Source organism: Polyodon spathula, chromosome 7, assembly GCF_017654505.1.
Source record: "Polyodon spathula isolate WHYD16114869_AA chromosome 7, ASM1765450v1, whole genome shotgun sequence".
Taxonomy (NCBI): domain Eukaryota; kingdom Metazoa; phylum Chordata; class Actinopteri; order Acipenseriformes; family Polyodontidae; genus Polyodon; species Polyodon spathula.
In genome coordinates, this window is record NC_054540.1 from 1,238,355 (window position 1) to 1,259,713 (window position 21,359).

At 45.6% G+C, this 21,359-nt stretch overlaps 1 protein-coding gene across 2 annotated transcripts in view; it reads left to right on the top strand.

Moving 5' to 3' along the window:
• LOC121317964 (plexin-B2-like) overlaps nucleotides 1-20,973 on the top strand; it is a 104,487-nt gene extending 83,514 nt beyond the window's left edge. For both annotated transcript variants that reach the window (XM_041254066.1, XM_041254067.1), the window contains 16 exons: nucleotides 17-156; nucleotides 262-362; nucleotides 787-1,016; nucleotides 1,239-1,417; nucleotides 1,966-2,032; nucleotides 3,244-3,390; nucleotides 12,302-12,458; nucleotides 12,789-12,889; nucleotides 13,023-13,107; nucleotides 14,308-14,462; nucleotides 14,970-15,130; nucleotides 16,415-16,562; nucleotides 16,912-16,976; nucleotides 17,249-17,324; nucleotides 19,112-19,186; nucleotides 20,418-20,973. In XM_041254066.1, coding sequence (XP_041110000.1) covers nucleotides 17-156; nucleotides 262-362; nucleotides 787-1,016; nucleotides 1,239-1,417; nucleotides 1,966-2,032; nucleotides 3,244-3,390; nucleotides 12,302-12,458; nucleotides 12,789-12,889; nucleotides 13,023-13,107; nucleotides 14,308-14,462; nucleotides 14,970-15,130; nucleotides 16,415-16,562; nucleotides 16,912-16,976; nucleotides 17,249-17,324; nucleotides 19,112-19,186; nucleotides 20,418-20,519 — 1,989 coding nt within the window. In that variant the 3' untranslated portion in view covers nucleotides 20,520-20,973. The remainder of the gene's footprint in view (nucleotides 1-16; nucleotides 157-261; nucleotides 363-786; nucleotides 1,017-1,238; nucleotides 1,418-1,965; nucleotides 2,033-3,243; nucleotides 3,391-12,301; nucleotides 12,459-12,788; nucleotides 12,890-13,022; nucleotides 13,108-14,307; nucleotides 14,463-14,969; nucleotides 15,131-16,414; nucleotides 16,563-16,911; nucleotides 16,977-17,248; nucleotides 17,325-19,111; nucleotides 19,187-20,417) is intronic.
• Nucleotides 20,974-21,359: the final 386 nt, after the last annotated feature.

Consider the following 21,359-nt stretch of genomic DNA (forward strand, 5'->3'; position numbering starts at 1 on the left):
TCTGTGTTGTGTTCAGGTAAAGTTTGGTGGAGGAAGGTGGGTGCTGGGCAAGGTGAATTACGACTCCTCTACGAACATGCTGCCCCTGCACATCATCTTGCCTGTGGTGCTAATCCCCATGGTGGCTATCATCGGCATCTCTGTGTACTGCTACAGGTAACCTGCAGCTCTGCCCCTCCTCTTCAGGTGCATTAGCGCTCACACCAACACGCTCACTGCCCGGACACCTGGCTGATCCCTGGGAATCTCTCTTTGTTTCAGGCGGCAGAGCCAGCAGGCAGAGCGGGACTATGAGAAGGTGAGGCATCAGCTGGAGAACCTGGAGGAGAGCGTGAGGGACCGCTGCAAGAAAGAGTTCACAGGTGAGCCCTGGAGTGGCTGGGAGCATGGATGAAGGACCATGGGGAGGAGGAGGGTGCAGGAGCAGGGGGACTCAATCTTCTGATCATAGACCCCCACAAGCACACATTTTGGACCACTTTGCCAAAGGTAACATCAGTTCTAACCAGGAGCTGTAAAAACAGCTGAAAGGTTTGTAAAAATCCTAAAGCTAGTTCTCCTTGGTCGGTGTACAGTTAATACAAAGTGTGGCTGCTGAGGGTACTGAATAATACTGAGCCACTGTGGCCGGCTTTCCCAAGCAAAGAGTCATCACACAAGCACAGAATGTGTGCATCGAGTAGGACTTTGCTGCTTTAGAGGAATTGCAACTTCTGTTAAAAATGTTTTTGCCAGTTGAAGCCGGCTTGTGTCTAATCCTCACCCCCCCCCCTCCCTCCCTCTCAGACTTGATGATTGAAATGGAGGACCACACCAGTGATCTGAATGAGGTGGGGATTCCCTTCCTGGACTATAAGACCTACACAGACCGGGTCTTCTTCCTGCCCTCCAAGGATGGGATGAACGACGTGATGATCACGGGGAAGCTGGACATCCCCGCGGGCCGCGAGCAGACCATGACCCTGGCGCTCAATCAGTTCTCCAACCTGCTCAACAGCAAGCCCTTCCTCATCAATGTGCGTTTGAGGCACTGGCCACACTCTTAATGATGAAAACACAGAAACCTGCTCTCTTGCAGACCTCTCTGACTAGTTTGCAATCCAAAACCAATAAAAGAGGGGTTTTAGAAAAGTCTGATTTTTTTTTTTTTTTTTAATGCTTGTTACAGGATTTGTAAATATTAATCAGCACATTGTTATGGGTATGAATATGATTTCTTGATCCCCTCTTGTTTACAGTTCATTCGCACGCTGGAGAGTCAGCGTGATTTCAACGCCCGTGCCAAAGTCTACTTTGCTTCCCTGCTCACTGTCGCCCTCCATGGCAAGCTGGAGTATTACACTGACATCATGAACACCTTGCTGCTGCAGCTCATGGATCAGTACGTGGCCAAGAACCCCAAGCTGATGCTGCGTCGGTGAGTGGAGTACATGGGCCAGCTTCTGCAGGGCAAAGTAGCAGGGCTTTAGGGTTATCAGCAGGGCTGGAGGCAACTCCTGTTCTTCAATTACAATTCCTTCTAAAATCAACTCTTAATTCCAATTCCTATTCCATTTTAATCAATCCCCACACATCATATGATTAAAATTACAATGAGCAGTATTCTCTTAATGAGCTTCTCACAGTGGCAACAAATTACTTCAATTGTAGTCACTGTTAGTCAATTAAACTGGCTTCAAATGAAAGCAGTTGAACAATCACAACAATTATATTTCTCGAATGTCAGTTATAATTCTTGCAATGTTACAAAATAATGTTTCTAGTTTTGAGTGCAGCTGGGTTTACAATGATGATGATAATGTTTCTGGTTTTGAGGGCAGTTGAGTTTACGATGAAAGTTTGAGGAATGGTTTGCTTTTGTGCCTTTTTTTTCACGCTGTCTGTTTGGGCATCTATTCTCTATTGAAGTGTGTGAATGCAGCACATTCCAGGATGTCTTACATTCTAACTTGGTTTTGTTTTCAGGTCTGAGACAGTGGTGGAGAGAATGCTTTGCAACTGGATGTCCATCTGCCTGTACCAGTTCCTAAAGGTATCTCCATCACCCGAGAGGTTCATACATAAGACTCCTATAGGCTTTACAACGAGCTTGATTAGCCCCAGTGTATAGGTAACAAGCTCAGGTGTGTCTTATTAAACTCAAAGGAAAACCAGGCATGGATCAAACTGCTATACAGCTATAACTCTTACTTCCATCCAAGCAGAAATCTAGAATCTAAATTCTGTCTCGGGTTTATTGTAAAGTGAATGTTAATGCTGAGGTACAGACATGACTAACATGCAGGACACATTATATTTTACAAATGTATAATGTAAGCTGTATATCTGTACAGTAGCTGGAATAGGAAAAGGAGGTGTCATGCCTCCAGTTTTTGCTCCAGCCACTGGACCACACCTGTAACTGATGGGACAGATTTAATGGGTATTGGAGGTGTCAGGAGTGTGGGTGGAGAGGCAGTGCCAGTGTAGGAAGGGAAGGGGGTGTTCAGTCTGGGGGGTGAGGCGCTAGGCTGTCAGGAGTGTGGGTGGAGAGGCAGTGCCAGTGTAGGAAGGGAAGGGGGTGCTGTTCAGTGTGGGGGGAGAGGCAGTGTCAGGAGTGTAGGAAGGGAAGGGGGTGCTGTTCAGTCTGGGGGGTGAGGTGCTAGGCTGTCCGGAGTGTGGGTGGAGAGGCAGTGCCAGTGTAAGAAGGGAAGGGGGTGCTGTTCAGTGTGGGTGGAGAGGCAGTGCCAGTGTAGGAAGGGAAGGGGGTGCTGTTCAGTCTGGGGGTGAGGCGCTAGGCTGTCAGGAGTGTGGGTGGAGAGGCAGTGCCAGTGTAGGAAGGGAAGGGGGTCTGTTCAGTCTGGGGGGTGAGGCGCTAGGCTGTCAGGAGTGTGGGTGGAGAGGCAGTGCCAGTGTAGGAAGGGAAGGGGGTGCTGTTCAGTGTGGGTGGAGAGGCAGTGCCAGTGTAGGAAGGGAAGGGGGTGCTGTTCAGTCTGGGGGGTGAGGTGCTAGGCTGTCCGGAGTGTGGGTGGAGAGGCAGTGCCAGTGTAGGAAGGGAAGGGGGTGCTGTTCAGTCTGGGGCTGAGGCGCTAGGCTGTCAGGAGTGTGGGTGGAGAGGCAGTGCCAGTGTAGGAAGGGAAGGGGGTCTGTTCAGTCTGGGGGGCGAGGCAGCTGTGGTGGTGTTTTAAGGTAAGGAACTCGAGTCACACAGAGCAGTGTTTTGGCGAGTGCTTCCTCACCGCTGTGGTGTTGTTTTGGCTGCAGGACTCTGCTGGGGAGCCGCTCTACAAGCTGTTCAAGGCCATCAAGCACCAGGTGGAGAAGGGGCCGGTGGACAGCGTGCTGAAGAAGGCCAAGTACACTCTGAATGACACCGGACTGCTGGGGGACGATGTGGAGTATTGCACACTGGTGAGTCTGTCTGCCTGTCTGTCTGTTGGTCTGTCTGTGCCTCTGCACAGCAGTCCTCCCATGCAGAGCAGTTTTACCCATTCCAGGTTTTACTAATTTTCCTAATCATTAACACATTCAGTAATTGCCAAGTTGTTGTTTGTTATTATTATTATAATCAGTAGTTGCCGTTTACAGAACTCAATCAGTGGTTCTCAAACTCTTTTGTTCGTGGACCACTTGATTTTGCTTTATCTGGGCGGACCACACAATAAACAGCACAGCTTACTGAAAAATAAACACATAAATCACTGTGGTATTAAGAATAACTGTAGACACCTTTCATTGTTTTATGCAAGCGAATTGTTTTATTTTGAAATGGATAATTACAGCAGAAATTGGTTTATGTGAATGAATAATCTGTGAAGTTACATCCATGAGGTACCACCACAGTTGCAGCTACGAATCTTAATCGAATCTATAATCTTTATTTTATAAAACAGAATATTTGGGTGCTGCACGCCGATTGGCTGTTCTATAGTACAATGCACAGCAGAACTTATTTTTGCAAAAGCACAGTTCAATTAATAAATGATCAATGCACAACATATTAAGCTTGCAATAAATGTACACATTCATTGTTGTGAGAGGTCTTTGAAAGTTTAAAAAAATCAGTGACATTCCTTTTGTCACATTTGCTCTTTTCTGAGGCATGAGTGTAGACAAGTGGCTAGAATTACAAGAAGCAAAACCACTGCTGAAAAAAAAAGCAAGAGACAACAACTAAATGAAATCGAGCAAAAGAAATGCTTGGGCGTGTGTTGTTTTTATTGATTTGATGAAACATCGACTTAAAAACAGTTCTCTTGAAAATGTAACCGGTGTGTTATGATAAGTTTGTGATTCATTGTGTAATTCGGCTGGTCAGCAGTAATCAATTGTGTTACGTTAGCCTCCTTGCTGGTCTCAACCACTCCATCAAAAGTGCTGACATAACCCTCAATAGCAGCCTAATGATGATCAAGCATTTAAAATGCCAGCAATGTATTTCTGTACTGGCTTCTCCAGGTCAGTGGTAGAAATGCGTGGACAGTGAACTTTGTCTTTGCCTCCTTTTCTGTGTCTTGCCACTCAACAAAAAACAGCAAGAAACATTTTTTTCTTTTTTTTTTTTTTTTTATTGTATCTGTTTTATAAGTGGGATGACACACTCCAGGGCTTGTGCGTTGTGTTTCATTAACATATGCCTTCTCTTCATGTCTCCAGCTGGACTGCAGCCGTGTGTTTCAACACCTGTCCTGTTGTTATCCCTTCCTTTTACAAGCTGCTGTGTCTCATGCACGTGAGCGCAGTACACGAAAACTCCCTCATAAAGAATACATCTAGACACTCCAAGACTATATGACAGAGTTTAGACCTTTTTTAACTTGGAGAAGGTCTCAAATTTTGGGTTTGCAATGGGATCTATAAAGTATGCTGCCGCTTCCTTTCTGTAATTATGAGACCTTTTCAAAGACCACCTGAAGGTAGTCCATGGAGTGTGAGAACCACTGCTATAGATTACATCACAACTCCTGGAGTTAACAGTCTTATTAATGTACAGGCAGCTCTAAGATTATCAGGGTTTTGTGCAGCTGTAAGATTATCAGGGTTTTGTGCAGCTGTAAGATTATCAGGGTTATTATGTGCAGCTGTAAGATTATCAGGGTTTTGTGCAGCTGTAAGATTATCAGGGTTTTATGTGCAGCTGTAAGATTATCAGGGTTTTGTACAGCTGTAAGATTATCAGGGTTTTGTGCAGCTGTAAGATTATCAGGGTTATTATGTGCAGCTGTAAGATTATCAGGGTTTTGTGCAGCTGTAAGATTATCAGGGTTTTGTGCAGCTGTAAGATTATCAGGGTTATTATGTACAGCTGTAAGATTATCAGGGTTTTGTGCAGCTGTAAGATTATCAGGGTTTTGTGCAGCTGTAAGATTATCAGGGTTTTTGTACAGCTGTAAGATTATCAGGGTTTTGTGCAGCTGTAAGATTATCAGGGTTTTTGTGCAGCTGTAAGATTATCAGGGTTATTATGTACAGCTGTAAGATTATCAGGGTTTTTGTGCAGCTGTAAGATTATCAGGGTTTATGTGCAGCTGTAAGATTATCAGGGTTATTATGTGCAGCTGTAAGATTATCAGGGTTATTATGTACAGCTGTAAGATTATCAGGGTTTTGTGCAGCTGTAAGATTATCAGGGTTATTATGTACAGCTGTAAGATTATCAGGGTTTTGTGCAGCTGTAAGATTATCAGGGTTATGTGCAGCTGTAAGATTATCAGGGTTTTGTGCAGCTGTAAGATTATCAGGGTTTTGTGCAGCTGTAAGATTATCAGGGTTATTATGTACAGCTGTAAGATTATCAGGGTTATTATGTACAGCTGTAAGATTATCAGGGTTTTATGTGCAGCTGTAAGATTATCAGGGTTATTATGTACAGCTGTAAGATTATCAGGGTTTTGTGCAGCTGTAAGATTATCAGGGTTTTTGTGCAGCTGTAAGATTATCAGGGTTTTGTGCAGCTGTAAGATTATCAGGGTTATGTACAGCTGTAAGATTATCAGGGTTTTGTGCAGCTGTAAGATTATCAGGGTTATTATGTGCAGCTGTAAGATTATCAGGGTTATTATGTGCAGCTGTAAGATTATCAGGGTTTTGTACAGCTGTAAGATTATCAGGGTTATTATGTACAGCTGTAAGATTATCAGGGTTATTATGTACAGCTGTAAGATTATCAGGGTTATTATGTGCAGCTGTAAGATTATCAGGGTTTTGTACAGCTGTAAGATTATCAGGGTTTTATGTGCAGCTGTAAGATTATCAGGGTTTATGTACAGCTGTAAGATTATCAGGGTTTTGTGCAGCTGTAAGATTATCAGGGTTATTATGTGCAGCTGTAAGATTATCAGGGTTATTATGTGCAGCTGTAAGATTATCAGGGTTATTATGTGCAGCTGTAAGATTATCAGGGTTTTGTGCAGCTGTAAGATTATCAGGGTTTTGTGCAGCTGTAAGATTATCAGGGTTTTGTGCAGCTGTAAGATTATCAGGGTTTTGTGCAGCTGTAAGATTATCAGGGTTATTATGTGCAGCTGTAAGATTATCAGGGTTATTATGTACAGCTGTAAGATTATCAAGGTTTTGTACAGCTGTAAGATTATCAGGGTTATTTGTACAGCTGTAAGATTATCAGGGTTTATGTACAGCTGTAAGATTATCAGGGTTATTATGTACAGCTGTAAGATTATCAGGGTTATTATGTGCAGCTGTAAGATTATCAGGGTTTTATGTACAGCTGTAAGATTATCAGGGTTTTGTACAGCTGTAAGATTATCAGGGTTTTGTGCAGCTGTAAGATTATCAGGGTTTTGTGCAGCTGTAAGATTATCAGGGTTTTGTACAGCTGTAAGATTATCAGGGTTTTGTGCAGCTGTGATTATCAGGGTTTTGTGCAGCTGTAAGATTATCAGGGTTATTATGTGCAGCTGTAAGATTATCAGGGTTTTGTGCAGCTGTAAGATTATCAGGGTTTTATGTGCAGCTGTAAGATTATCAGGGTTTTGTGCAGCTGTAAGATTATCAGGGTTTTGTACAGCTGTAAGATTATCAGGGTTTTGTACAGCTGTAAGATTATCAGGGTTTTGTACAGCTGTAAGATTATCAGGGTTTTGTGCAGCTGTAAGATTATCAGGGTTTTGTGCAGCTGTAAGATTATCAGGGTTTTGTGCAGCTGTAAGATTATCAGGGTTTTGTGCAGCTGTAAGATTATCAGGGTTATTATGTACAGCTGTAAGATTATCAGGGTTATTTGTGCAGCTGTAAGATTATCAGGGTTATTATGTGCAGCTGTAAGATTATCAGGGTTATTATGTGCAGCTGTAAGATTATCAGGGTTTTGTGCAGCTGTAAGATTATCAGGGTTATTATGTGCAGCTGTAAGATTATCAGGGTTTTGTGCAGCTGTAAGATTATCAGGGTTTTGTGCAGCTGTAAGATTATCAGGGTTTTTGTGCAGCTGTAAGATTATCAGGGTTTTGTGCAGCTGTAAGATTATCAGGGTTTTGTGCAGCTGTAAGATTATCAGGGTTTTTGTGCAGCTGTAAGATTATCAGGGTTTTTGTGCAGCTGTAAGATTATCAGGGTTTTGTGCAGCTGTAAGATTATCAGGGTTTTGTGCAGCTGTAAGATTATCAGGGTTTTGTGCAGCTGTAAGATTATCAGGGTTTTATGTGCAGCTGTAAGATTATCAGGGTTATTATGGCAGCTGTAAGATTATCAGGGTTTTTGTACAGCTGTAAGATTATCAGGGTTATTATGTACAGCTGTAAGATTATCAGGGTTTTGTGCAGCTGTAAGATTATCAGGGTTATTATGTACAGCTGTAAGATTATCAGGGTTATTGTGCAGCTGTAAGATTATCAGGGTTTTATGTGCAGCTGTAAGATTATCAGGGTTATTATGTACAGCTGTAAGATTATCAGGGTTATTATGTACAGCTGTAAGATTATCAAGGTTTTGTACAGCTGTAAGATTATCAGGGTTTTGTACAGCTGTAAGATTATCAGGGTTTTGTACAGCTGTAAGATTATCAGGGTTATTATGTACAGCTGTAAGATTATCAGGGTTATTATGTGCAGCTGTAAGATTATCAGGGTTATTATGTGCAGCTGTAAGATTATCAGGGTTTTGTGCAGCTGTAAGATTATCAGGGTTATTATGTGCAGCTGTAAGATTATCAGGGTTTTTTGTGCAGCTGTAAGATTATCAGGGTTTTATGTGCAGCTGTAAGATTATCAGGGTTTTGTACAGCTGTAAGATTATCAGGGTTTTGTGCAGCTGTAAGATTATCAGGGTTATTATGTGCAGCTGTAAGATTATCAGGGTTTTGTGCAGCTGTAAGATTATCAGGGTTTTGTGCAGCTGTAAGATTATCAGGGTTTTGTGCAGCTGTAAGATTATCAGGGTTATTATGTGCAGCTGTAAGATTATCAGGGTTATTATGTGCAGCTGTAAGATTATCAGGGTTTTATGTGCAGCTGTAAGATTATCAGGGTTTATGTGCAGCTGTAAGATTATCAGGGTTTTGTGCAGCTGTAAGATTATCAGGGTTATTATGTGCAGCTGTAAGATTATCAGGGTTTTGTGCAGCTGTAAGATTATCAGGGTTATTATGTGCAGCTGTAAGATTATCAGGGTTATTTGTGCAGCTGTAAGATTATCAGGGTTTTGTGCAGCTGTAAGATTATCAGGGTTTTGTGCAGCTGTAAGATTATCAGGGTTTTGTGCAGCTGTAAGATTATCAGGGTTTTGTGCAGCTGTAAGATTATCAGGGTTTTTGTGCAGCTGTAAGATTATCAGGGTTTTATGTGCAGCTGTAAGATTATCAGGGTTATTATGTACAGCTGTAAGATTATCAGGGTTTTGTGCAGCTGTAAGATTATCAGGGTTATTATGTGCAGCTGTAAGATTATCAGGGTTTTGTGCAGCTGTAAGATTATCAGGGTTTTTGTACAGCTGTAAGATTATCAGGGTTTTGTACAGCTGTAAGATTATCAGGGTTTTGTACAGCTGTAAGATTATCAGGGTTTTGTGCAGCTGTAAGATTATCAGGGTTATTATGTGCAGCTGTAAGATTATCAGGGTTTTGTGCAGCTGTAAGATTATCAGGGTTTTGTGCAGCTGTAAGATTATCAGGGTTTTGTGCAGCTGTAAGATTATCAGGGTTTTTGTGCAGCTGTAAGATTATCAGGGTTTTGTGCAGCTGTAAGATTATCAGGGTTTTGTGCAGCTGTAAGATTATCAGGGTTTTGTGCAGCTGTAAGATTATCAGGGTTTTGTGCAGCTGTAAGATTATCAGGGTTATTATGTGCAGCTGTAAGATTATCAGGGTTATTATGTGCAGCTGTAAGATTATCAGGGTTTTGTGCAGCTGTAAGATTATCAGGGTTTTGTGCAGCTGTAAGATTATCAGGGTTTATGTGCAGCTGTAAGATTATCAGGGTTATTATGTACAGCTGTAAGATTATCAGGGTGTGCAGCTGTAAGATTATCAGGGTTTTGTGCAGCTGTAAGATTATCAGGGTTATTATGTACAGCTGTAAGATTATCAGGGTTTTGTGCAGCTGTAAGATTATCAGGGTTTTGTGCAGCTGTAAGATTATCAGGGTTATTATGTGCAGCTGTAAGATTATCAGGGTTTTGTGCAGCTGTAAGATTATCAGGGTTATTATGTGCAGCTGTAAGATTATCAGGGTTTTGTGCAGCTGTAAGATTATCAGGGTTTTGTACAGCTGTAAGATTATCAGGGTTTTGTGCAGCTGTAAGATTATCAGGGTTTATGTGCAGCTGTAAGATTATCAGGGTTTTATGTACAGCTGTAAGATTATCAGGGTTTTTGTACAGCTGTAAGATTATCAGGGTTTTATGTGCAGCTGTAAGATTATCAGGGTTTTGTGCAGCTGTAAGATTATCAGGGTTTTGTGCAGCTGTAAGATTATCAGGGTTTTGTACAGCTGTAAGATTATCAGGGTTATTATGTACAGCTGTAAGATTATCAGGGTTTTGTGCAGCTGTAAGATTATCAGGGTTATTATGTACAGCTGTAAGATTATCAGGGTTTTGTGCAGCTGTAAGATTATCAGGGTTTTGTGCAGCTGTAAGATTATCAGGGTTTTGTACAGCTGTAAGATTATCAGGGTTTTGTGCAGCTGTAAGATTATCAGGGTTTTGTGCAGCTGTAAGATTATCAGGGTTTTTGTGCAGCTGTAAGATTATCAGGGTTTTGTGCAGCTGTAAGATTATCAGGGTTATTATGTACAGCTGTAAGATTATCAGGGTTTTGTGCAGCTGTAAGATTATCAGGGTTATTATGTGCAGCTGTAAGATTATCAGGGTTTTGTGCAGCTGTAAGATTATCAGGGTTTTGTGCAGCTGTAAGATTATCAGGGTTTTGTGCAGCTGTAAGATTATCAGGGTTTTGTGCAGCTGTAAGATTATCAGGGTTTTGTGCAGCTGTAAGATTATCAGGGTTTTGTGCAGCTGTAAGATTATCAGGGTTTTGTACAGCTGTAAGATTATCAGGGTTTTGTGCAGCTGTAAGATTATCAGGGTTATTATGTACAGCTGTAAGATTATCAGGGTTTTGTGCAGCTGTAAGATTATCAGGGTTATTATGTACAGCTGTAAGATTATCAGGGTTATTATGTGCAGCTGTAAGATTATCAGGGTTATTATGTGCAGCTGTAAGATTATCAGGGTTATTATGTACAGCTGTAAGATTATCAGGGTTATTATGTACAGCTGTAAGATTATCAGGGTTATTATGTACAGCTGTAAGATTATCAGGGTTTTGTGCAGCTGTAAGATTATCAGGGTTTTGTGCAGCTGTAAGATTATCAGGGTTTTGTGCAGCTGTAAGATTATCAGGGTTTTGTGCAGCTGTAAGATTATCAGGGTTATTATGTGCAGCTGTAAGATTATCAGGGTTATTATGTGCAGCTGTAAGATTATCAGGGTTTTTTGCAGCTGTAAGATTATCAGGGTTTATGTGCAGCTGTAAGATTATCAGGGTTATTATGTGCAGCTGTAAGATTATCAGGGTTTTGTGCAGCTGTAAGATTATCAGGGTTATTATGTGCAGCTGTAAGATTATCAGGGTTTTGTGCAGCTGTAAGATTATCAGGGTTTTGTGCAGCTGTAAGATTATCAGGGTTTTGTGCAGCTGTAAGATTATCAGGGTTTTGTGCAGCTGTAAGATTATCAGGGTTACTATGTGCAGCTGTAAGATTATCAGGTTTGGCATAACTGACTTCACCACAGCACACAAACTGGTGGTTTAATGAAAATGACGAGCAGATTTCAAAATTTTACTGATGAAAACAGAGACGTGTTTGTTGAAAATCAGGAAAATGCTGCCACAAGAAAAAAAGACACTGAGTAATATAAATTTACTAAAACTGTTAGCAAAAGTGTAACTGGCGGAAAATGTACAAAGCAGGGAAATGAATCAAATACCAGAACTCAAAGAGCATTACACTGTACTGGGAAGCAAAGACTGGTATTGAACACCATACAAATATGAAAATTCAATTTAATACGGTAAAATAGACTTGACAAAAACAGCAGAAAGCATTACAGAAACAAGGGCAGGGAAAGGGTCGTGTGCGCTGCTCTTTCAAGCTGTTGGAAACAGCTACAATCAATTATAACAAATAAAGTATGGCAGTGTGTGCAATAACAACGCTGCAATTGTATCTCAGGCTTCTGGTGCCATAGATCCTCCACCTTCGCCTCGTCCTTTATCTTCCCACCAGAGGTTCTTCCTGAGGAGAAGGGTTTATTTTTTGAAATGCCTGTTTTGTCACGTGTAACATAAAAAAAAGTTTGTTAAACGACATGCTTAGAGGACGAGTAATGATTAATTGCGATTGAGAGTAAAATGATTTGAACTGGAACCAGTGTAACAGATTAGTGAGCTTGTTTGTGTGGTCTGTAACTGTGCTGCTGTGTCTGACTCCAGACCCTGCTCTGTGCTGTGATCCTGAGTGTGGTCTGTAACTGTGCTGCTCTGTCTGATTCCAGACCCTGCTCTGTGCTGTGATCCTGAGTGTGGTCTGTAACTGTGCTGCTCTGTCTGATTCCAGACCCTGCTCTGTGCTGTGATCCTGAGTGTGGTCTGTAACTGTGCTGCTCTGTCTGACTCCAGACCCTGCTCTGTGCTGTGATCCTGAGTGTGGTCTGTAACTGTGCTGCTCTGTCTGATTCCAGACCCTGCTCTGTGCTGTGATCCTGAGTGTGGTCTGTAACTGTGCTGCTCTGTCTGACTCCAGACCCTGCTTTGTGCTGTGATCCTGAGTGTGGTCTGTAACTGTGCTTCTCTGTCTGACTCCAGACCCTGCAGGTGCTGGTGCATGGTGAGGGCCCTGACGTGTGTGCTGTCAAGGTTCTGAACTGCGACACAATCTCCCAAGTGAAGGAGAAGATCATCGACCAGGTCTATAGGAACATGCCTTACTCACAGAGGCCTAAAGTCGACAGAGTTGTTTTGGGTGAGTTACAGTGACTAACACCGAACTAAGAATGTCAGCTGTGTCCAAACAAAGGGACCTTTATGTAAATGTTCAGCCTTTTAAAAGTGCAAATCAAATTATTTTCTGTCCTTTTACAATAAAATCCAAACCCACATGCCTGGTTTCACAGACCTCGATTAGCACTTCCTGATGTTACCTTTGATTCAGAGTGTTCAAGACTAGTGCTGAATCAGGGTCTGTGGAACCAGAGATTTGTTTGGATTTTATGTTTGAAGGATGAGTTTTGTAAAACCTGAGACAGATGTAAGAGGCTCCAACTTCCTCACTGTCTAAACTTCCTCTCCACAGAGTGGCGCCCTGGCTCCACGGGGCAGATCCTGTCTGACTTAGACCTGACATCACAGAAGGAGGGCCGGTGGAAGCGCATTAACACCCTCGCACACTATAACGTGAGTCTGACATTATAAACACCCTCGCACCCTGACACTGTCTGCAGTCTGGATTGATGGAGTGTGTGTTCACTGTCTCTACTCTGGGGGTGGACTCTGTGTTCACTGCTGTGTGCGTGTGTCTCTCTTGCAGGTCCGAGATAACGCCACCCTGGTGCTGTCAAAGGTTCTGCACACTCAGCAGCCAGACGAGCTGCACCAAGACAGCCAGGAGGAGCGTGAGTACCTGCAGGGGAGGGAGGGGAGGAGCGTGAGTACCTGCAGGGGAGGGAGGGGAGGAGCGTGAGTACCTGCAGGGGAGGGAGGGGAGGAGCGTGAGTACCTGCAGGGGAGGGAGGGGAGGAGCGCGAGTACCTGCAGGGGAGGGAGGGGAGGAGCGCGAGTACCTGCAGGGGAGGGAGGGGAGGAGCGCGAGTACCTGCAGGGGAGGGAGGGGAGGAGCGCGAGTACCTGCAGGGGAGGGAGGGGAGGAGCGCGAGTACCTGCAGGGGAGGGAGGGGGAGGAGCGCGAGTACCTGCAGGGGAGGGAGGGGAGGAGCGCGCCTGCACTGGAGGGAGGGGGAGGAGCGCGAGTACCATGCAGGTGGGTGAGGGGAGGAGCGCGAGTACCCAGGGGAGGCGGTGGGAGGACGCGCGAGTACCTCCGCCTGAGGGAGGGGAGGAGCGTGAGTACCTGCAGGGGAGGGTAGGGGAGGAGCGCGATGGACCTGCATGGGAGGAGGGGAGACGCGTGACGTCCCCTCAAGGGAGGGAGTGGTAGAGCGTGATGGACGTGAGTACCTGGAGCGCAGTACTGCAGGGAGGGGGAGGAGCGTGAGTACCTGCAGGGGTGGGAGGGGAGGAGCGTGAGTACCTGCAGGGGAGGGAGGGGGAGGAGCGTGAGTACCTGCAAAAGGGGAGGTGAGGGGGAGGAGCGTGAGTACCTGCAGGGAGGGATGGGAGGAGCGTGAGTACCTCAGGGGGAGGACTGCCTGCTGAGGGGAGGGAGGGGGAGGAGTCTGCTGTGGGGGAGAGAGGGGTTTAACGTGCACATCCACCAAAGAGGGAATTTCACATGTGTATATAACCTGAAAAGCTTGATCACATTTTGAAGGGTCCTCTGGCTGTGTATTAGTGACACCCTGCAACCTGCACCCAGAGGTCCACGGTTCAGGTTAACATGCTATCTCTTAAAGTTCCAGCTAGATTAGGCTCTGTTAAAACCAACAAAAAAAAAACACACAATGATGAAACAATTATAAAAATGTAGTTATTAAAAAATAAAAAATTATATACATACATACACACAAAACCTACTTTGCCGGTTCTGATGTTAGTATGCTTTGTGATAAACAAAGCGAATCGGGTGAATTCAATTTGAAGATGGTCGTTGCTATGCTGCAAGTCCAATGTGTTGTTGTGTTTTTACTGACCTGCAGGAAACGCTCTGCTGGAGGATGACAACAAGGTGTGGCACCTGGTGCGCTCGGCTGAGGACGTGGACGAGAGCAAATCCAAGAGGGGGAGTATGAAGGACAAGGGCAGTGCCAAAGCCATCACCGAAATCTACCTGACCAGGCTGCTCTCCGTCAAGGTACGCAACAGCGCAGTGCAGCACTCACAGCTTACTAGAATATCGATCGTCAGGTCATTGCACTTGTACTTAGTCAATTGAACTAACAAGGAATTATCAGACAAAACAATTCAAGACTATACATGATACAGATAATCCATCATTACACCCCTCCTTCTGCCTGCCTGTCAAGGTATAGCTTCCCTCTTCCTGGCAGGCTGTGTCAGGGTACAGCCTCCCTCTCCCTGGCGGGCTGTGTCAGGGTACAGCCTCCCTCTCCCTGGCGGGCTGTGTCAGGGTACAGCTTCCCTCTTCCTGGCGGGCTGTGTCAGGGTACAGCCTCCCTCTCCCTGGCGGGCTGTGTCAGGGTACAGCCTCCCTCTCCCTGGCGGGCTGTGTCAGGGTACAGCCTCCCTCTCCCTGGCGGGCTGTGTCAGGGTACAGCCTCCCTCTCCCTGGCGGGCTGTGTCAGTGGGCTGTGTCTGATTGCACTGACACCCCTCTTGTCTCCTCTCTCCCTCTCCGCAGGGAACGCTCCAGCAGTTTGTGGATGACTTCTTCCGCAGTGTACTGTGCTCAGGCACAGTCGTGCCTCCTGCTGTGAAATACTTCTTCGACTTCCTGGACGAGCAGGCGGCGAAACACGACAATGTGGACGAGGAGACCGTCCACATCTGGAAAACAAACAGGTAGGGCAGGAAGCAGGGGTGGAGCAGAGCCGGGCGCCGCTCCAGTGTCACAGGGGATTAGTAAACCTCTTCTGCACTGCGCATGCAAGATATTCTGAATTCGAAATTCAACGAAGCTTACAGGTCAGGCACACTATTAGACTTATTTTTCAGAAACAAAAAAAAAGATAGTGTTTTTGTGTAAAATGTGACATTTGTCATCCCATCTTGCTAGGCAAGCAAGTTATTTCATAGTTAATATCCAGCACTTTCCAACTCAACTATACCAATCCTGCCAGGGAAGATCAGTTAGTAATGGAGGGTTTTTTTTTTTTGTTTTTTTTTAATAAAATAGATGATAAACAGAGCTGTAGAGCTGGAACTCCATTCCAGTGCTATGAGATGATAAACAGTGCTGTAGAGCTGGAACTCCATTCCAGTGCTATGAGATGATAAACAGGGCTGTAGAGCTGGAACTCCATTCCAGTGCTATGAGATGATAAACAGGGCTGTAGAGCTGGAACTCCATTCCAGTGCTATGACTTGATAAACAGGGCTGTAGAGCTGGAACTCCATTCCAGTGCTATGAGTTGATAAACAGGGCTGTAGAGCTGGAACTTTGTTCCAGTGCTATGAGATGATAAACAGTGCTGTAGAGCTGGAACTCCATTCCAGTGCTATGAGTTGATAAACAGGGCTGTAGAGCTGGAACTTTGTTCCAGTGCTATGAGATGATAAACAGGGCTGTAGAGCTGGAACTCCATTCCAGTGCTATGAGTTGATAAACAGGGCTGTAGAGCTGGAACTTTGTTCCAGTGCTATGAGATGATAAACAGGGCTGTAGAGCTGGAACTCTGTTCCGATTCTGTTTTCTATAAGCAGCAGGAGTCGAGCCAGAACTTGCATTACGACCTCCATCTCCAGCACAGCTCTGTGATTCAGTCAGTAGTCCTCTTGATGTAATGAAAAGAGCATTACAAACTACTTCTTTAAGAAGATGACAGTAACAGTGCATCGACTACAACTGTAAACACAATCACAGACAAAGCTCTCCTGTGTGGACTCTTCTCAGCTGTGTCAAAACTTGGCTCATACATCATCGCTCTGCCACTGAAGCACAGTAAACATGTTAATGTGGATAGGTGTTTGTTACTTTTTACTGTAATTCAAATTATAATTTTAACTGTAATTAAACAAAATCGCATTGGAATTCCAGCAAACAAAGTGCCTGTAATAGTAATCGTAGCTGTACTTGTCTATACTTGTGTCTCTGTTCCTCTCTCACTGTGTGTCCCGTGCTCTCAGCTTGCCGCTGCGTTTCTGGGTGAATATCCTGAAGAACCCTCACTTCATCTTCGACGTGCACGTTCATGAGGTGGTGGACGCCTCGCTGTCCGTCATCGCGCAGACCTTCATGGACGCCTGCACCAAGAGCGAGCACAAGCTGAGCAGGGTGAGTGCGAAGTCAGACGGGCTCACAGCCATGCTGCTGGAGGAGACGTCCTCTCGGTGTGTGTGTGTGTCTATTCCATAACTACTGGAAGGCAGTGTGAGTGAAATCACACCTGGTCCAGCCACAGTCTAAGTTCAAGAATTCTGTTTTTAACTGCATTGTTTATTGTGTTCAAGAGGAGCAGAGTTTTGTATTCAGGAAGATGAGCTCCTTCAGTGCTTCTCTGTACTTCTTGCTTTGATTTAACTATCTAGTCCCCCCCCCACTGTGCAGCTGTTTATTCGTTCTGATCTCCATTCGATTCCATTCTCAGTTGTTTACACACAGTTCTTCAATTTCGTTTTCTCAGGATTCACCAAGTAACAAGTTGCTCTATGCAAAGGAGATCTCCACGTACAAGAAAATGGTGGATGAGTAAGTGTCACCCTTTTTGTTCTGTTGAACACCACACAGTAATAGTCTGTTCTGTAGCAGACACCATGCCTTTGCACCTGCTCCCACACTGGAAGCTGTTAATACATGCATTTGTGTCATGACCAGTTGATAGCAATATTAAACCAGTCACGCAAACTGATATAAGAAACTTATTGTGAAATGCTGTGCAGGGAGACGGGGTGTGGCTTGGGACCTTGGCTCCAGCACTGCTGGTTCAACCTATTACTCACCATCTCTCTCTCTCTCTCCAGCTACTATAAAGGAATCCGCCAGATGGTGCAAGTAAGCGACCAGGACATGAACACGCATTTAGCCGAGGTTTCCAGGGTAAGTCCTGCCTGCCTTCTTTCAAAGCTGTTTAAATATCTTCAGCGTGTGTGTAATATATATGATTGCATGTGACAGGACAGCTTGTGATGACGTCCCCAGACCAGGAAGCTGACTGAAGCGCACACACGTACACACACACACACACGTACACGTACATGTATAGTATGACATCACTCCTCAGCTTGGCTGTGGCTTTGAGGCATATATATAACACTTGTTCAACCCCAGGGGCAGCACTGCATTTTCCACTCAAGATATGTGTACTCTCAATATTATAAATATTTAATAGACCAAAACATCTGTATGGACAACAGTATTTAATGCAATAATTTGAGAGTGTGGAGTGTGCCTGTCCGGACTAGCAGTGAAGAGCTGGAGCACCATGATCCTGACTCCTGCCTGTCTCTCCTCTGTCTTCGTGATCCTGACTCCTGCCTCTCCCGTGTCTTCGTGATCCTGACTCCTGCCTCTCCCGTGTCTTCGTGATCCTGACTCCTGCCTCTCCCGTGTCTTCGTGATCCTGACTCCTGCCTGTCTCTCCTCTATCTTCGTGATCCTGACTCCTGCCTCTCCCGTGTCTTCGTGATCCTGACTCCTGCCTCTCCCGTGTCTTCGTGATCTTGACTCCTGCCTCTCCCGTGTCTTCGTGATCCTGACTCCTGCCTCTCCCGTGTCTTCGTGATCCTGACTCCTGCCTCTCCCGTGTCTTCGTGATCCTGACTCCTGCCTCTCCCGTGTCTTCGTGATCCTGACTCCTGCCTCTCCCGTGTCTTCGTGATCCTGACTCCTGCCTCTCCCGTGTCTTCGTGATCCTGACTCCTGCCTCTCCCGTGTCTTCGTGATCCTGACTCCTGCCTCTCCCGTGTCTTCGTGATCCTGACTCCTGCCTCTCCCGTGTCTTCGTGATCCTGACTCCTGCCTCTCCCGTGTCTTCGTGATCCTGACTCCTGCCTCTCCCGTGTCTTCGTGATCCTGACTCCTGCCTCTCCCGTGTCTTCGTGATCCTGACTCCTGCCTCTCCCGTGTCTTCGTGATCCTGACTCCTGCCTCTCCCGTGTCTTCGTGATCCTGACTCCTGCCTCTCCCGTGTCTTCGTGATCCTGACTCCTGCCTCTCCCGTGTCTTCGTGATCCTGACTCCTGCCTCTCCCTGCCTCTCCCTGTGTCTGTCTGCGTGATCCTGACTCCTGCCTCTCCCGTGTCTTCGTGATTCTGACTCCTGCCTCTCCCGTGTCTTCATGATCCTGACTCCTGCCTCTCCCTTGTCTTCGTGATCCTGACTCCTGCCTCTCCCGTGTCTTCGTGATCCTGACTCCTGCCTCTCCCGTGTCTTCGTGATCCTGACTCCTGCCTCTCCCGTGTCTTCGTGATCCTGACTCCTGCCTCTCCCTTGTCTTCGTGATCCTGACTCCTGCCTCTCCCGTGTCTTCGTGATCCTGACTCCTGCCTCTCCCGTGTCTTCGTGATCCTGACTCCTGCCTCTCCCGTGTCTTCGTGATCCTGACTCCTGCCTCTCCCGTGTCTTCGTGATCCTGACTCCTTCCTCTCCCGTGTCTTTGTGATCCTGACTCCTGCCTCTCCTCTGTCTTCATGATCCTGCCTCCTGCCTCTCCTGTGTCTTCATGATCCTGACTCCTCTCTCTCCTCTGTCTTTGTGATCCTGACTCCTGCCTCTCCCGTGTCTTCATGATCTTGACTCCTGCCTCTCCTCTGTCTTTGTGATCCTGACTCCAGCCTCTCCTCTGTCTTCGTGATTCTGACTCCTGCCTCTCCTGTGTCTTGCAGGCTCACACGGACCAGCTCAACACACAGGTAGCTCTGCATCAGCTCTACCGGTATGCCAGCAAGTACTATGATGAGGTAGGTGGTTCTGGGGGCTGCACTGGCTGCCTGCTAAACTGCTGCAGTTGGACTGGTTTTGAGATTTCATAGGGTTAGGGTTCCAGGGGAACCCTCTGTCTCTCCTCAATGTGTCTGCCTACCCCTCTGGAACCCTCTGTCTCTCCTCAATGTGTCTGCCTACCCCTCTGGAACCCTCTGTCTCTCCTCAATGTGTCTGCCTAACCCTCTGGAACCCTCTGTCTCTCCTCAATGTGTCTGCCTAACCCTCTGGAACCCTCTGTCTCTCCTCAATGTGTCTGCCTACCCCTCTGGAACCCTCTGTCTCTCCTCAATGTGTCTGCCTACCCCTCTGGAACCCTCTGTCTCTCCTCAATGTGTCTGCCTACCCCTCTGGAACCCTCTGTCTCTCCTCAATGTGTCTGCCTACCCCTCTGGAACCCTCTGTCTCTCCTCAGTGATGATTGATAAGGAGCTCTATCTCTGGAGCTGGTTACAAACCCCTCTGTCTCTCCTCAGTGATGATTGATAAGGAGCTCTATCTCTGGAGCTGGTTACAAACCCCTCTGTCTCTCCTCAGTGATGATTGATAAGGAGCTCTATCTCTGGAGCTGGTTACAAACCCCTCTGTCTCTCCTCAGTGATGATTGATAAGGAGCTCTATCTCTGGAGCTGGTTACAAACCCCTCTGTCTCTCCTCAGTGATGATTGATAAGGAGCTCTATCTCTGGAGCTGGTTACAAACCCCTCTGTCTCTCCTCAGTGATGATTGATAAGGAGCTCTATCTCTGGAGCTGGTTACAAACCCCTCTGTCTCTCCTCAGTGATGATTGATAAGGAGCTCTATCTCTGGAGCTGGTTACAAACCCCTCTGTCTCTCCTCAGTGATGATTGATAAGGAGCTCTATCTCTGGAGCTGGTTACAAACCCCTCTGTCTCTCCTCAATGATGATTGATAAGGAGCTCTATCTCTGGAGCTGGTTACAAACCCCTCTGTCTCTCCTCAGTGATGATTGATAAGGAGCTCTATCTCTGGAGCTGGTTACAAACCCCTCTGTCTCTCCTCAGTGATGATTGATAAGGAGCTCTATCTCTGGAGCTGGTTACAAACCCCTCTGTCTCTCCTCAGTGATGATTGATAAGGAGCTCTATCTCTGGAGCTGGTTACAAACCCCTCTGTCTCTCCTCAGTGATGATTGATAAGGGGCTCTTTCTCTGGAGCTGGTTACAAACCCCTCTGTCTCTCCTGCAGATCATCAATTCCTTGGAGGAGGACCCAGCGACTCAGAACAAGCAGCTCACCGTGAGGCTCCAGCAGATAGCGGCTGCTTTGGACAAAGTGACGGACCTCTAACCTCTCCTGGGGGGGGGGGGGGGGGGGGGTTGTTTAACTGTGTCCAGACATTAATCAGGGTTTATTTTAACACAAACCAAACTCTCTGGATTTAGGAAAACTGGCCCTGTGGATGGAGGTGAAAGGCTGTCGTTTTTAAACAGTCCAGCTGGTTGCTTTCCCCATTGCTTTGCGGATCCTTGCACTGTCTGCTATGTCTCGGCTGGCTTTGCAATGAACAGAATCGTACGCTGATTGCTGTTTAATAACCTGGAGGACTTTGGCTGCCTGATACAAATAAGAATAATAAGCGTGTGTCTAAATTGTTTTTAAAAAAGAGACCTGATTATACAGTATGTTATGGTAAAAAAAAAAAAAAAAAAAAAAAAAAACCAGCAACACAGTCTGGGCTCTGCAAAGTCTAACTGTTTTTTGTTATGAGTTTGATGTTAAAAGACTGAACTTTTACAAACAATTAGCATCTGGACTGAAGTTGATTTGGGCTGTTTGTTGGTTTATTCTAAACGCAGAGCAGCCCCTATGCTGGACGGAGAGACCCACACAAGGCTTGTTTATTATAAACACAGAGCTGTCCTGTGCTGGACGGAGAGACCCACACAAGGCTTGTTTATTATAAACACAGAGCTGTCCTGTGCTGGACGGAGAGACCCACACAAGGCTTGTTTATTATAAACACAGAGCTGTCCTGTGCTGGACGGAGAGACCCACACAAGGCTTGTTTATTATAAACACAGAGCTGTCCTGTGCTGGATGGAGAGACCCACACAAGGCTTGTTTATTATAAACACAGAGCTGTCCTGTGCTGGACGGAGAGACCCACACAAGGCTTGTTTATTATAA